At 50.0% G+C, this 17,401-nt stretch overlaps 1 protein-coding gene across 1 annotated transcript in view; it reads right to left on the reverse strand.

Moving 5' to 3' along the window:
• LOC121584273 (multiple C2 and transmembrane domain-containing protein 1-like) overlaps nt 1-17,401 on the reverse strand; it is a 195,742-nt gene that overhangs the window by 82,875 nt on the left and 95,466 nt on the right. The window contains exons 8-9 of the mRNA XM_045225950.1: nt 14,954-15,140; nt 8,616-8,709 (exon numbers count right to left, since the gene is read on the reverse strand). Coding sequence (XP_045081885.1) covers nt 8,616-8,709; nt 14,954-15,140 — 281 coding nt within the window. The remainder of the gene's footprint in view (nt 1-8,615; nt 8,710-14,953; nt 15,141-17,401) is intronic.

The raw sequence follows: 17,401 nt of genomic DNA on the forward strand, positions 1-17,401 counted from the left end.
ACTGCCCGTCTGCCCAACGCCGTCTGAACTGTCCGTCTGCCCAACGCCGTCTGAACTGCCCGTCTGTACTGAGCCTGCAAAGCCGCCCGTCTGCCATGAGCCTTCAGAGCCGTCCGCCAGACCGGGAGCCGCTAGAGCTCTCCGCCAGACAGGATCAGCCAGAGCCTTCCGCCAGACAGGATCAGCCAGAGCCTTCCGCCAGACAGGATCAGCCAGAGCCTTCCGCCAGACAGGATCAGCCAGAGCCTTCCGCCAGACAGGATCAGCCAGAGCCTTCCGCCAGACAGGAGCAGCCAGAGCCTTCCGCCAGACAGGAGCAGCCAGAGCCTTCCGTCAGACCGGATCAGCCAGAGCCTTCCGCCAGACAGGATCAGCCAGAGCCTTCCACCAGCCATGAGCAGCCAGACCCGTCAGCCAGCCACGAGCAGCCAGATCCGTCAGCCGGCTATGAGCAGCCAGATCCGTCAGCCAGCCATGAGCAGCCAGATCCGTCAGCCAGCCATGAGCAGCCAGATCCGTCAGCCAGCCATGAGCAGCCAGATCCGTCAGCCAGCCATGAGCAACCAGATCCGTCAGCCAGCCATGAGCAGCCAGACCCGTCAGCCAGCCATGAGCAGCCAGACCCGTCAGCCAGCCATGAGCAGCCAGATCCGTCAGCCAGCCGCGAGCAGCCAGATCCGTCAGCCAGCCATGAGCAGCCAGATCCGTCAGCCAGCCATGAGCAGCCAGATCCGTCAGCCCGCCAGGATCCGCCAGATCCGTCAGCCAGCCAGGATCCGCCAGAGCCGTCCTGCCAGGATCCGCCAGAGCTGTCCAGCCAGGATCCGCCAGAACCGTCTAGCCAGGATCCGCCAGAGCCGTCCAGCCAGGATCCGCCAGAGCCGTCCAGCAAGGATCCGCCAGAGCCGTCCAGCCAGGATCCGCCAGAGCCGTCCAGCCAGGATCCGCCAGAGCCGTCCAGCCAGGATCCGCCAGAGCCGTCCAGCCTGGATCCGCCAGAGCCGTCCAGCCTGGATCCGCCAGAGCCGTCCCGCCAGGATCCGCCAGAGCCGTCCCGCCAGGATCCGCCAGAGCCGGGCCCCGCCAGGATCCGCCAGAGCCAGCCAGCCAGGATCCGCCATCTAGTCAGGTACTGCCCCTTAGTCCGGTACTGCCCCGTAGTCCGGTGCCGCCCCTAATCCAGTGGGGTTTAGTTGGGGGTGGTCATGAGGAAGGGAATACGGAAGCGGATAGTGACTAAGGTGGGGTGGGGACCACGACCTGGGCCAGAGCCGCCACCAGGGACAGACGCCCACCCAGACCCTCCCCGAGACTGTATGCTGGTGCGCCCGGAGGTCGCACCTTTAGGGGGGGGTAATGTGACACTCTGGCTCCACGGACCTTGATATTTGAGCCAGGGTTGTTTAGTTTCATTGTTTTGGGTGTTTTTCTATGTTGGTAGTTCTGTCGGGTGTATTTCTATGTTTGCAGGTCTGTGGGTTGTTTTTCTAGGTGTTGTATGTTGTAGTCAATGACTCCCAATCGGAGGTAACGAGTGTCAGCTGTCGGCTCGTTATCTCTGATTGGGAGCCATATTTAAACTGTCAGTTTTCACCTTTGTTTTGTGGGTTATTGTTCCAAGTTCAGTGTATTGTTACGTTAGGACTTCACTATCGTCTTTTGTTGTTTTACGTGGTTGCTTTATAAATAAAGTCATCATGTTCACTCCACGCGCTGCGTATTGGTCCGCTCCTTCCGACGATCGTGACACTGGGGCTCTGTTCACAAACACAAACAGACCCCACAGAGCCCCAGGAAGGCAACACAATTAGACCCAAACAAATCATGAGAAAACAAAAATATATTTACTTGAGAATTTACAAAAAATCTGTGCAAACTAGAATGCTATTTGGCGCTAAACAGAGAGTACACAGTGGCAGAATACCTGACCACTGTGACTGACCCAAAATTAAGGAAATCTTTGACTATGTACAGACTCAGTGAGCATAGCCTTACTATTGAGAAAGGCCGCCGTGGGCAGACCTGGCTCTCAAGAGAAGACAGGCTATGTGCACACTGCCCACAAAATGAGGTGGAAACTGATCTGCACTTCCTAATTTCCTGCCAAATGTATGACCATATTAGAGACACATATTTCCCTCAGATTACACAGACCCACAAAGAATTAGAAAACAAATCCAATTTGGATAAACTCCCATATCTATTGGGTGAAATACCACAGTGTGCAATCACAGCAGCAAGATTTGTGACATGCTGCCACAAGAAAAGGGCAACCAGTGAAGAACAAACACCATTGTAAATACAACCTATATTTATTTATTTTCCTTTTTGTACTTTAACTATTTGCACATCATTACAACACTGTATGTAGACATAATATGACACTTGAAATGTCTTTATTCTTTTGGAACTTTTGTGAGTGTAATATTTACTGTTAATTTCGTTATTGTTAATTCACTTTTGTTTATTATCTATTTCACTTGCTTTGGCAATGTAAACATATGTTTCCCATGCCAATAAAGCCCCTGAAAATTGAATTGAGAGAGAGAGGGAGAGAGAGAGAGAGAGAGAGAGAGAGAGAGAGAGAGAGAGAGAGAGAGAGAGAGAGAGAGAGAGAGAGAGAGAGAGAGAGAGAGAGAGAGAGAGAGGGAGAGAGAGCGAGAGAGAGAGAGAGAGAGCGAGAGAGAGAGGGAGAGAGAGAGGGAGAGCATGGACATGGTGATAAAAAGAGATATTAACTTTATCTCGGACTTGTTTACTCCCGTCTAATCTAGTGTCTGTGGCCTGCAGCGCCTACAGAGGAGGCAGTCGTGCTGCTGGTGGTTAGCAGTAGGGTAGCTATAGCAGTAGGTGAAGTATTCTACCTGATAAAGAGGAGCAGAGACAGAGCCAGGAGCTGAACAGAGAATTACAATCTGGCCCTCACCCTCCTCCTCCTCTCCCTCGTCCTGACAGCGCCAGCCACCATTTATCACCGGCAGTAATGATGTGATGAATTCATTTCACCCCACGCTACACCATTATCACTGGCCCTGCTACAGGGATCCTAGCGCTCGGAAACCACCAGATAAGCACTACGGAAACTCTGCCCGGGGCACCGGAGAGAGGGCGACAAAGAAATAGAGAGAGGGGGAGAGGAGACATCTTGTCTGACGGGATGGGGCTGAGAAGAGGGAGGGAGGGTGGAGAGAGGAGCGAAGGAAGTCCACGAAAGTTCAGTAAGACAGACTTAGTGACTGGTGGTGTAGTGGGTGAACTCCGGTGGTCATTGTAAGTTATTCCAAACAAGTGGAGGTAGCACAGAGGAACGTGGAGGCATGGAGGCAGCACAGAGGAACGTGGAGGCATGGAGGCAGCACAGAGGAACGTGGAGGTGTGGAGGCAGCACAGAGGAGCATGGAGGCATGGAGGTGTGGAGGCAGCACAGAGGAACATGGAGGCATGGAGGTGTGGAGGCAGCACAGAGGAACATGGAGGCATGGAGGTGTGGAGGCAGCACAGAGGAACGTGGAGGCATGGAGGCAGCACAGAGGAACGTGGAGGCGTGGAGGCAGCACAGAGGAACGTGGAGGCGTGGAGGCAGCACAGAGTAACATGAAGACGTGGATGCAGCACAGAGGAACATGAAGGCATGGAGGCGTGGAGGCAGCACAGAGGAACATGGAGGCATGGAGGTAGCACAGAGGAACGTGGAGGCATGGAGGCAGCACAGAGGAACGTGGAGGCATGGAGGCAGCACAGAGTAACATGGAGGCATGGAGGCATTGGAGGCAGCACAGAGGAGCATGGAGGCATGGAGGTGTGGAGGCAGCACAGAGGAACATGGAGGCATGGAGGTGTGGAGGCAGCACAGAGGAACATGGAGGCATGGAGGCATAAAGGCTCACCAGATCATGTTTAAGAAAGACAGGTCCACGCAATCAACAGCCCGATATCATTCTTCATTACATATAATAGCTACAGATAATGTCATCAGCTGCATTAAAGAAAGTCATATTTGTCAAACTATTGTTCTTATGTAATTCTCCACTTGGAAAGGAAACGTTCCAGAAAGTTTGGGAGTTAAAAACACACAGTTTGGAAGCCATGCAACAGAGACATAATCCTTATGGTTGGAACCTTCTCCAGAGACTAGCATACTGTATTAATCACAACCAATGCCCTATATATATATTCGGTGTTTGTGTATGGAAATAAATCTTACTGTTTCTTTGTAAATTGAAAGGACTGCCCCCTCCCTCCCTCCCCACGGACACACACATTAATTTCCGATTCATAACAACAAACTCTTAATTACAGCTTTGATCTTTACTTTTATCAAAACTGTTGGGAACACTTCTGCTGTTTGTTCAAGCATATCACTCTTAAAAGCTAGGTCAGGGAGAGAGAAAAATATCCCATTCAACGTCCCCAAGAGCGTGATGTCAAATAAAATGACTTCAGAGTACTTTTAATAATGAAGTGAAGAACAGAGAAAATGGGGTTGAACGCAAGGTTGAATTTAGGTTCATGCATAAATTCCCTGTTGAGGCGGTACATGGGGTACGGCTCCATTGATTCCCATGAGTTTCTTCTAATGTTGTGATAATGGCAGAACAGTGGGAGTGTTAAACAAATGTCACTGTGATCAATGCAGAGCCGTAGGCGTTGCCTCTCACATCTGTCTGTGGCACATATTGATCTTCCGGTATACATTAGGAGTTGATATTGACACTCACTCCTACATCATTATACACAGGATAATGCACTACAAGGCATCAGACTTTACTTTTACAACATTACTTTATAATGTGCTAATTTAAGAGAATGAATAAAACATTTAATAATGGAATAGATGGTGAAAGATGATACTTCTATAAAATAGCATGCATTTTGTAAGGCAATATACAAAAATAATAATAAGACTTACATAATGATACAAACCAAGAAAGAAGAAACTTATTTGAGATTGAGAAAACACTTGGGCTTTGAGTACAATGATGAAAAATAACTAATTTCTTATTTTTGAAGATTCATTTTCTAAATGTTTAACAATACACTGTCTTCCTAAATAACTGCAACCACATAGTTGTTCACAATATTCAACACAATACTCTCAAATTAGCTATGATTGACTGAAATTCAATCACTGAAATTGATTAAAATGGTTTGAAGAAAACGGCGTGCTCCTTTAATATGTGGCGGTGTTGGTGAGCGGTTGTCGCTGGTGATGAACTTTCACCTTATTGGAGAGCACCAGAGGCGGCTGTCCCAGCCAATTACCCACTAGGGTTTGAGGGCTACTTTGACGGTCCAGGTACACCATAGCTCCTCCCTGGGTAAATGTTCCATATCGTGGCTGGGTTCACGGTGAGAGCTTTAACCTAATTTCAGGCAGCAATAAGATAAGCGTGTTAAACTGAGTTAAACCAACACAGTAGAACTGAGATGATGTCGTTGTCTCCCAGCAGGCAAGTCGCAGTTCCGTTTTAGAGATGTTAAAAAGGAACGTATACGGTAGTGTCTAAGAGTCCCAATGCTTCCCTTACTGTCATAACTTTGGAAAAAAGATATGCACACAAAATAGTCAGCTAAATGACATTATATTAGCTACATCATTACTACTCTCCTCAGTATTCCACTGTCAGTGCATGGTTGCACCCTCGCATAGTGTTCATACATGTTATTCACTATCTGTTACACAGTAATGTTGATGCCTCAGCAGCTCAACTCAATGCACTTTTTACTATATTACAAAATACCAGTACAAAGCTCGATCCTCAGAGAATATGCAAACTTCTTCTACTATTGATGTGGTAAATTCATGTGCATGCCCCCTCCATTGAGAAAGTGCTGTGTGTCGCTGAAAGGCTGGAACATTAAGGGAGGTACTCACACGGATAAGAGCACCTCATCAAATGCGATTGTTGGTTTTAGAGACTATTTTCAGTTATTTTCCTGGGCTAGAGTAGAGGTACTCCATGTAAATGCCACAATTAGAGGTATGGGACAGACTGCCACACACAGAGAGAGAGGGGGATTGGAAGACAGGGGAGGGGAGAGGAGAGAGGGGGATTGGAAGACAGGGGAGGGGAGAGGAGAGAGGGGGATTGGAAGACAGGGGAGGGGAGAGGAGAGAGGGGGATTGGAAGACAGGGAGGGGAGAGGAGAGAGGGGGGATTGGAAGACAGGGGAGGGAGAGGAGAGAGGGGGATTGGAAGACAGGGGAGGGGAGAGGAGAGAGGGGGATTGGAAGACAGGGAGGGGAGAGGAGAGAGGGGGGATTGGAAGACAGGGGAGGGGAGAGGAGAGAGGGGGGATTGGAAGACAGGGGAGGGGAGAGGAGAGAGGGGGATTGGAAGACAGGGGAGGGGAGAGGAGAGAGGGGATTGGAAGACAGGGGAGGGAGAGGAGAGAGGGGGATTGGAAGACAGGGGAGGGGAGAGGAGAGAGGGGGGATTGGAAGACAGGGGAGGGGAGAGGAGAGAGGGGGATTGGAAGACAGGGGAGGGGAGAGGAGAGAGGGGGATTGGAAGACAGGGGAGGGGAGAGGAGAGAGGGGGATTGGAAGACAGGGGGAGGGGAGAGGAGAGAGGGGGATTGGAAGACAGGGGGAGGGGAGAGGAGAGAGGGGGATTGGAAGACAGGGGAGGGGAGAGGAGAGAGGGGGATTGGAAGACAGGGGAGGGGAGAGGAGAGAGGGGGATTGGAAGACAGGGGAGGGGGAGAGGAGAGAGGGGGATTGGAAGACAGGGGAGGGGAGAGGAGAGAGGGGGATTGGAAGACAGGGGGAGGGGAGAGGAGAGAGGGGGGATTGGAAGACAGGGGAGGGGAGAGGAGAGAGGGGGGATTGGAAGACAGGGGGAGGGAGAGGAGAGAGGGGGGATTGGAAGACAGGGGAGGGGAGAGGAGAGAGGGGGATTGGAAGACAGGGGAGGGGAGAGGAGAGAGGGGGATTGGAAGACAGGGGAGGGGAGAGGAGAGAGGGGGATTGGAAGACAGGGGAGGGGAGAGGAGAGAGGGGGATTGGAAGACAGGGGAGGGAGAGGAGAGAGGGGGATTGGAAGACAGGGGAGGGGAGAGGAGAGAGGGGGATTGGAAGACAGGGGAGGGGAGAGGAGAGAGGGGGATTGGAAGACAGGGGAGGGGAGAGGAGAGAGGGGGATTGGAAGACAGGGGAGGGGAGAGGAGAGAGGGGGATGTGAATGGGAGTGGAATGGAAAAACGCTTTCTCACAGTCTCCCTCTCTCTCCCTCCCCATTAAAGCCTGTGTGTGTTCCTCTGTGGCCTGCTACCTTGCTCCTGACACCTCTCTCATGCTGGCTGGCTGTGAAGGGGTCTGCACGCGGTGAGGGTGATGACCCTTAAAGGACCTCTTAAAGGAGTATTGTCTCTGAGTGTGTGTGTGTGAGGCCACCAGGCAGACCCAGAGTGTGAAATCAAAGCTCATGAGCCCTTCCATTCCATTGGGAACACCACACACACATGCACACACACACACACACACACACACACACACACCGGGATATCCTGGCAAGGCTAATGGGCCAGCGTGGTGGACCGGGCCATCTGAGTGGGTGGGGATAAAGGATGGACCAAACCATCGGAGAGATGGGGTGATTGATGGGCTGAACAGTCTGTGAGGGCAGGGTTATTGAAGGGAATGAGAGAGAGAGAGAGAGAGAGAGAGAGAGAGAGAGAGAGAGAGAGAGAGAGACTCAAAATGGAGAGCCTCAACATGGTGATATTTGACAGTGTCTAGCTCTCACACCAATAATAGTACCAGATGCCCCTGCAAGGAAAAAGAGGACCCACAACTTCACTCAAAGGACATTTGAGGCTTTGCACTTCTGTTGAACTAATTGGTTCGATGGCTAGCCTATACACTACACTAGCCTATACATCCCCCTCACGTCCATACGTGTCCATCACAACACAAGTAACTCTTGTTGAAACCCCAGATGGAGGATTTGCAACACAGCTAGGCGAAGACTGTTCTGCACAAGTTCTGGGCTGAAAGTGACCTGAATCCTTTACTGTAGAATAGCTACAGCAAAACTAAAACCCAGACTGAGCGATGAGCACTGTATTGAGTTCAGCAGTACATAGAGGAGGGATTTCCATTTGTTTCTCCAGTAATAAATAAAGCCATAGCCATTAGGCCTTTATCCTGCTGCTTCTCTATCTCCAACCAGGAAATGAAGGAGTGCGGCAGCTCTATCTGCTAATGTGTGTGGGTCCTCTCCCCTGAGTAAGGCCAAACTAACTCAGTCCCACTTCTATTCCACTAGATAACACACACTGCAAAAAAGTAAAGTAGGCCTGTCCACTGTATACCTCATTAAAAGTAAGAATTAATGGAGAAACAAGGATGCAAGAGAAATCTCCCCCATTTCAATCTCCCCAAAATAAACGTACTCCCAAATAAGATGTTATGTAATCTAGATACGATCTCTAAGGGTTCTTATTGGCCATTGTCAATGACACCAAATTGATAGATTGACGTTTTATACATTTGGCATGAAACTTACAGACAAGCAGGAGTGCCGTTTAGCAACAGATTTACAAACGTTATTAGCTCTTGATAGCAGAGAAGAAGGTTTTTATGTCATTTGAAGGGGTTTTAATTTACTTACCTGTGACGTCTGCTGCCATCAGCCCCTCTGCTCTGATTACCTTCACCTGGACCACTCCCACGTCCTTCAGGTTGTGGAACGACCTCAGCACACTCTGCAGATTAGAGGTCAGAGGTCAGGGGTCAGGGGTGACGGGTACATTGAATACATTAAGCTGTAGGAAACAGTTTATGAGTTCAGAAATGTACCACTGACATCCAAACGGTCACATCAAGTGAAGTCGAATGGGCAAAATGTCCTTTCAATGCCCAGCCAGTCGATGCTCTTCCCCTCTCTATCTCTCTTTTCTTTAGTTTAACACCATGTTCAGGAGAATGCCATTACCTTCTCTGTTTTGTGTGAACGAGTGGGAGAGAGAGAGAGAGAGAGAGAGAGAGAGAGAGAGAGAGAGAGAGAGAGAGAGAGAGAGAGAGAGAGAGAGAGAGAGAGAGAGAGAGCTAGAGAACGAGAGGGAGCGACAGAGTAAAACACAAGCCATTTACTGATAGACGCCATATAGAGATATTGCAGAGCTCAGACACTTCCCACTTCCACTGAGGCATGACTGGGATTCAGGCAGTGATGTGATAGTTACTGGGCACCATCACATATCTACTGGTCATACTGGTGTACACACACACACACACACACACGGACACACACACACACACACACACACACACACACACACACACACACACACACACACACACACACACACGGACACACAGACACCACTCTCTACAGGGTACAGTGATCATCTCTGGACTGTATGATGAAAAGGCCCCTCTTAACCAGCCCAGTCATTCAGCAGCAGTCTGCTGTGTGACCTTTTCTATCACTCAATGAAACACACATCGCCATGTTAGCAGCAGCCTCATTGTCCCTTCACACAGGTCAGATATGAGATAGGAGAAGTCTGGCAGCGTACATGTATGGACAAGTCTAGCAGATAAAGAAAAGAGCTGAGGAGGTGCAATCACACACACACACACACACACACACACACACACACACACACACACACAGAAAACACACTTCACTTCAATGTATTTTTCTCTCTGGCAATAACCCCCTTACATACCCAGAGGAGTAATTATAATTTACATTTCAGAGTCAGGGCCAGGCTGTAGACTTAATTTATTATAAACTGTCAGCCTCTGCCTGTTCCCAGCGATATTATTGTTGAAAAGCCTTAGAATGAAGATGAGAGGAGAGGAAGGAGAGGGACTAAAAAATATTTCCACATAAGTTTAATACATGATTTCTCTGAAGATATGACAGCTTGTTATTTGTGATTATTGAGGATGGCCTAAAAGAGAGAGAGAGAGAGAAAAAAAAAACATGGCTGATTTGTGAAGCCGGAACATTTCCATAGCAGAGGAATTTCTGATTTGCGGGGCTGCCTTTTCAGGCCCTCTCAATAGACAGGCAGATAGATTGAAAAGCTCAGGAGATGAGGCCTCTTTATTTTTTTAATGAAAGGCTGTAGAATATATTTTCCCACCCTCCAACCCAACCTCCCCCACCTCCCATCCTCCCAGCTACCAAGCTGACGAGGCTCTCTCACTCGCTCTGGGTTCAGCCTAGCCCCATTCCTGTTGAAGAGGATCCACCCCTCATCCACCACCCCCCTACCCGCCAGCAGGGACTAGGGGTGGGGGTGGGTACATGTGGCGAGGAAGGAGGGGAGGAGGGGAAGAGGGGTTGGTTATACGGCGGGGCCCTAGCTTGATTGACACCTTGTCACCGTGACGTCTTATTCCATCTCTGTTGTAGAGAAAATGAATGTCAGCGCACCGGGCCTTATGACTCGCTATCATCTTGGAGGCGCCTCACCTTTTATCAACACTCCAAATAACATTTCATCCCCACCGTCTGCCGGCCGGACAATCCGGTCAGGGGACATTAAATCGGATGACTGTGAAATGTCATAATAAAAATTGAATGCTAACAGCCTCCTCCTCGCTCTTCCCTCTCTCTACATTTCTCTCTCTCTCTACCACTTCCTCTCCTCCTAGGACCCCCTCTCTCCTCTGTGTGGGTTGAGGGGCTGAGTTATGGGGGTGTATGGGGTTGTTATGGGGGTGTTATTGGGGTGTAGGGGCTGGTGGAGTGGAGTGGCACCACTTGAGGAGAGGTCAGTGTGTCCCCCTCCCCAGATTCATTAAGATACATCAGTTCAGGTCCTCCTTGACCATTAGTATGCATAAATCCCACCTGGTCCGCTCCCCTCCTCTCGCCACCATACAGCTAATATAAACACCATTACTGGGCTGGACACTAGCAGATCAACACTCCTCTGTTAGTTGCTTAACAAGACACACATACACAGAATGTCATGTTCGTACAGACGGGGACAGAAATGTGGATACCTTATCAGAAATAACTCAGTGAACCAGAGAGGAAGAGGAGTATCTGTACACGGATGGGAAAAACTATGAGACAGTTAAACAGAAAGAAATCAATATAATCACTGCACACACAACTTCCCACAGTAAACTCTCCAGAAAGAGAGACACATTTCACAGCTAGAGAGACACCCGTCCTCCAGCATCTCACAGCTAGAGAGACACCAGTCCTCCAGCATCTCACAGATAGAGACACCAGTCCTCCATCATCTCACAGATAGAGACACCAGTCCTCCAGCATCTCACAGATAAAGAGACACCAGTCCTCCATCATCTCACAGATAGAGAGACACCAGTCCTCCAGCATCTCACAGATAGAGACACCAGTCATCCAGCATCTCACAGATAGAGAGACACCAGTCCTCCAGCATCTCACAGATAGAGAGACACCAGTCCTCCAGCATCTCAATACCCTAGCCCTGTGCCCTCCCTCCTCTCCTCTCTTCTAGCAGCCAGCTGAAAGCTGAAAGTCATCTGATAATGATGTTGGGCCGGGCCGGTGGTGAGAAGCCAGGGACAGAGGGATTTAAATTGTGTTCATTCCTCGTCCATACGTTTTTAAGGAGCCAGCATCTGTGCTTCAAAGCCCGGGCGCTATGATGATAATGCATTGCACTTAAACCCTCACCAACCCCCTTCCCTAAATCGTTTACTGGTTGGTTGGTTGATGGGGGTGGGAGGTGGGGCTGAAGGGTAGGTGGTGTGTTATGGAGGTGGCAGTAATTAGTACTAGTGGGTGTTTTGTACAGCCGTCTGCTAGACAGCTGATTCCATACTGATGATATCAGGGAATACATTCGCCCGAGCTATGCTTCACACACACCCCCTCACACACACACATATTCATGAACACATTCACAGACACACTGAGACACACATAGACCTGTGCTTACAGGCACGCGCGCACACACACTCGGACTAATCTGCTTTGGGTATTGTACAGCATTTTGTACAGCATTAGTACCAGCACTTGCTGTTATCTGTGTGTCTTGATAAGGTACATCTTTATCAAATTCTCTCATTAAAAGGGCATCGGTCAGGAGAAAAGGAATATGCTAATGAGGCAGTCCACTTCAAACCAAACCACACTGTCCCCCCCCCACCCCCTTCCCCTTCTTGCTGCCAGTCGGATGGCTAGTGGGCGAGAGACAGAGAGCAGAACCTACACAGAGAGACAAAGAGCGAGCAAGAAAACGAGGTAGAGAAAAGATGGTGGGAAATGTATCTCGTTTACCGTGCAGAAAAACGGGGGCTGGAGTTGTAAAAGGTGAAATAGCTTTTTCTTTTCATTTTGCACGCCTACCCCTGCCAACACAACCCTCACCCCTTACTTCTCGCTCACACACACACACACACACACACACTCCTCCCGGCCCGCCGCCTGTCTCGGTCCTAGAGCTCCCCCCTTTGAGCGTAGGATGCCACTGCAGTGCGGGAAGTGCTCTCATGGCCAGCCAATGAGCTGCTAGCATTGTATGTAGGTCACGCGTCCGTGGTTGGCCTGTGGAGCGCTCTCCACTGGTGCTCACCCAGATCAACCACACAACCCAGCAGGACTCTAAACCTAAATTAGAGCACAGTTTACACACCAACAGACACACACACACACACACACACACACACACACACACACACAGACACACATAAACACACACACACACACACAATCAAACTCCTACATACAAACAAATGAAGTAGGTTGCTATGGTGAAATTACAGAGAAACAAATTACGCTGTAGGAGTGCTCAATTCCTGTCTTAATGAAGGAGCACGGCGCTGTAGGAGTGCTCAATTCCTGTCTTAATGAAGGAGCACGGCGCTGTAGGAGTGCTCAATTCCTGTCTTAATGAAGGAGCACGGCGCTGTAGGAGTGCTCAATTCCTGTCTTAATGAAGGAGCACAGCGCTGTAGGAGTGCTCAATTCCTGTCTTAATGAAGGAGCACAGCGCTGTAGGAGTGCTCAATTCCTGTCTTAATGAAGGAGCACAGCACTGGAACAAGACTCTTCCAGGACTCAATATGCATTATCAGAGAGTTAAGCATCTTCCACCAGATGACATACTGTTGATATGTGACGAATGTCCCCCGTCAGGGCTGTCAGTGAGTGAGCTGCAGAGCCCTGTGTGTGTGTGTGTGTGTGTGTGTGTGTGTGTGTGTGTGTGTGTGTGTGTGTGTGTGTGTGTGTGTGTGTGATGTGTCTTTGTGCTTGGCTGATGGCTGAGTGACAGCCAGTGAAGGGTTAACAGCACCAAGACAAAGGAACAGGCGGAGTGTATTGTGCTGTGGAGGAAGGGCCTCAGGAGGACATGGGACCAAGGACTCCTCAGAGAGACACCAGGCCTTTTACAGCTAACACACTGAGGTCCTACTGACGGGTTCATTAACATACACACACACACACACACACACAGTAACACACCCCACAGAGACTTTTACATATTCACAAATATAAATATTCACACCCACTCACATTATGGTATAAAACCCTAATAAACTAGAAACCAGGGCCTAACAAGCTAGAAACCAGGGCCTAACAAGCTAGTAACCAGGGCCTAACAAGCTAGAAACCAGGGCCTAACAAGCTAGTAACCAGGGCCTAACAAGCTAGAAACCAGGGCCTAACAAGCTAGAAACCAGGGCCTAACAAGCTAGAAACCAGGGCCTAACAAGCTAGAAACCAGGGCCTAACAAGCTAGAAACCAGGGCCTAACAAGCTAGAAACCAGGGCCTAACAAGCTAGAAACCAGGGCCCTCTCAGTGAAGAGAGAAGAGGGATTCACGGCATCTTCAGTTTCAATAGAACCTGTCAGTCTCAACCTATCAACCCCCTCTTTTTCTCCACTTCTCTCTACCTCATCCTCTCATCTTCTGTCCCCTCCCCTCTTTCAGCAGTAGCTACCAGGTCAAAGCCAGTTTGATGGAAAGGTTGCAGCAGTATAAGGCCCAAAAAATTGTCAAAGACTCCAGTCACCCTAGTCATCGGCAAGCAGTACAGGAGCGCCAAGTCTTGGTCCAAAAGGCTCCTTAACAGCTTCTACCCCCAAGTCATAAGACTGCTGAACAATTAATCAAATGGCCACCCGGACTATTTGCATTGACATTACTTTGTTTTTACACTGCTGCTACTCGCTGTCTATTATCTATGCATAGTCTCTTTACCCCTACCTACATCTACAAATGACCTCGACTAACCTGTAACCCTGCACATTGACTCGGTACCGGTACCCCCTGTACATAGCCTCATTATTGTTATTTTATTGTGTTACTTTTTTTATTTTATTTTTTTACTTTAGTTTATTTTCTTAAAACTGCATTGTTGGTTAAGCGCTTGTAAGTAAGCATTTCATGGTAAGGTCTACACCTGTTGCATTCGGCGCATAAAAACAATTTGATTTGATTTGATTTGGTAAAGCAGGACAGACATGTATACAGAGCAGAGTGAAGATGATCTTGGGTCAGTTTTGCATTTCCCCCACTAATGCTTAAGGTTAGTATTGGGGGAGGGGTAACTGATCCTAGATCTGTACTTAATGGTAACTTCACCCCGGAGCCATTTAGACCAAGGACAGGGCCTGTAGGGTGTTGTTTCTCTGAACGATCAATGTATTAGTATATACATTGACTGGCTTATGAATCTACTCATATGGCGACCTGGTTGGAAATGTGAGCTAATGAAAAACAAGTTCACATTCCTGTACTGGCAAGTCTGCGACAAAGGGAGCAGGAGAGACCTAGAACCTAAGTCTGGTCTCTAACGTAGCTGTTGTTAAGGTCACATAGGCTGTGTTTAGACAGGCAGCCCAATTCTGATTGGTATTTTGACTAATCAGATTTGATGTGATTGGTCAAAAGACCAATTAGTGAAAGAAAATCAGAATTGGGCTGCCAGTCTAAACCCAGCAATACTGACACAGACACGAATGCATACATAGACACACACAAACTCACATATCTCTGTAGTATCTGGTGTCTCTCGTGTGGGTCGTCCAGGATATTGACCGACATGTCCGAGATGGACACTGCTGCTGCCCCCGTGAGTGTGACCAGCAGCACCAGCATGCCCTCGCCCTCCTCCAGCGGCAGGTCCAACTTATGAGTGTGCTCTTTACTCAACGGCGACAGGTCTATCGAACACCTGAAACACACACACACATTTTGATTTGAGACATACAGGTATATGTAGATGAACATGGAGAAGAAAAACTAAAGAGAAGACAGGCTATGTGCTCACTGCCCACAAAATGAGGTGGAAACTGATCTGCACTTCCTAATTTCCTGCCAAATGTATGACCATATTAGAGACACATACTTCCCTCAGATTACACAGACCCACAAAGAATTAGAAAACAAATCCAATTTGGATAAACTCCCATATCTATTGGGTGAAATACCACAGTGTGCAATCACAGCAGCAAGATTTTTGACATGTCACCCCAAGAAAAGGGCAACCAGTGAAGAACAAACATCATTGTAAATAAAACCTATAATTATGTTTATTTATTTTCCTTTTTGTACTTTAACTATTTGCACATCATTATAACACTGTATATATACATAATATGACACTTTTGGAACTTTTGTGAGTGTAATGTTTACTGTTAATTTTGACTGTGTCACGCCCTGGCTCTGGGGACTCTTAAATGTTGAGCCAGGGTGTGGACTTGTTATGTTTAGTTTTCTATGGGTTTTGTTCTAGTTCGTTTATTTCTATGTTGGCCAGGGTGGTTCCCAATCAGAGACAGCTGTAGCTCGTTGTCTCTGATTGGGGACCATACTTAGGCAGCCTGTGTTCACTTGTTTATTGTGGGATCTTGTTCCGTAAGGTTTGTTTGGGTGTTAACCTAGGACTTCACGTATCGTTTGGTTTGTTGTTTTGTTCGTGTTGTGTACACCAATAAAAAATGTACGCTTATCACGCTGCGCCTTGGTCCGCTTCTCATAACGATCGTGACAGAAGATCCCACCATAAAAGGACCAAGCAGCGTGCCAAAAAGGAGAAATTGGCGATGTCCCAGGTGGGCGAATGGTGGTCTTGGGAGGACATATTCGCGGGCAGAGGGCCATGGGCAAAAATAAATGCCCAGGCAGGAGAGGAGAAACGGCGCCAACCGTGCCGACGACGGACACGCGAGAGGCAACCCCAAGTAATTTTTTGGGGGGGTCACACGGCGTGGACGACGGGGCTGCTGGAGGCAGCTACAGGGCGCATCGGCGATCTAGGAGAGGAGGCCACCAGGTTTGGGGGGCTGGAAGGGTGGTTGGCGGAGCCTAGAGGTAGAGCAGAGCCAACTCCCCGTACTCAGGCTAGGCAGCGTGAGACTGGGCAGGTTCCGAGTTATGCGGAGCCACGTACTGTGCCACGAGTGTTCCGGCACAGTCCTGTATGTCCTGTGCTAGCACCACGCACGTGTCGTGCTAAGGTGGGCATGCAGCCAGGACGGAGTGTGCCGGGTCAACGCTCGTGGCCTCCAGTACCCCTCCTCGGTCCCGGATATCCTGCGCCAGTGCCACGTGCTGTAGTGCCAGTACGAGTGCACAGCCCTGTACGTCCTGTACTGATGCCTCACACAGGTTGTGTGGAAATAGGCATTCAGCCAGGACGGGTTGTGTCAGCTCTCCGCTCCAGACCTCCAGTCCGTCTCCACAGTCCAGCCCGGCCTGTTCCTGTCCCTCGCACCAAACCAGTGGTGCGCGTCGCCAGCCCGGTCCGGCCTGTTCCTGTCCCTCGCACCAAGCCTGTGGTGCGCGTCGCCAGCCTGGTCCGGCCTGTTCCTGTCCCTCGCACCAAACCAGTGGTGCGCGTCGCCAGCCCGGTCCGGCCTGTTCCTGTCCCTCGCACCAAGCCTGTGGTGCACGTCGTCAGCCCGGTCCGGCCTGTTCCTGTCCCTCGCACCAAACCAGTGGTGCGCGTCGTCAGCCCGGTCCGGCCTGTTCCTGTCCCTCGCACCAAGCCTGTGGTGCGCGTCGTCAGCCCGGTCCGGCCTGTTCCTGTCCCTCGCACCAAGCCTGTGGTGCGCGTCGTCAGCCCGGTCCGGCCTGTTCCTGTCCCTCGCACCAAGCCTGTGGTGCGGCGTCGTCAGCCCGGTCCGGCCTGTTCCTGTCCCTCGCACCAAGCCTGTGGTGCGCGTCGTCAGCCCGGTCCGGCCTGTTCCTGTCCCTCGCACCAAGCCAGTGGTGCGCGTCGTCAGCCCGGTCCGGCCCGTTCCTGCTCCCCGCACCAAACCAGTGGTGCGCGTCGTCAGTCCGGCACGGTCCGTGCCTGTTCCACCGGTGCCTGGTCCGGCACCGGTCAGCTACTCCACTCCGGAGCCAGAGCAATCCGCTCCACCGGTGTCCAGTCCTGCTCCGGCCAGCGGGGCCAGACCAGACCAGGGGCGCTACGGGGGGGTAGAGGGA

This window comes from Coregonus clupeaformis, chromosome 16, assembly GCF_020615455.1.
Source record: "Coregonus clupeaformis isolate EN_2021a chromosome 16, ASM2061545v1, whole genome shotgun sequence".
NCBI classification, from domain to species: Eukaryota; Metazoa; Chordata; class Actinopteri; order Salmoniformes; family Salmonidae; genus Coregonus; species Coregonus clupeaformis.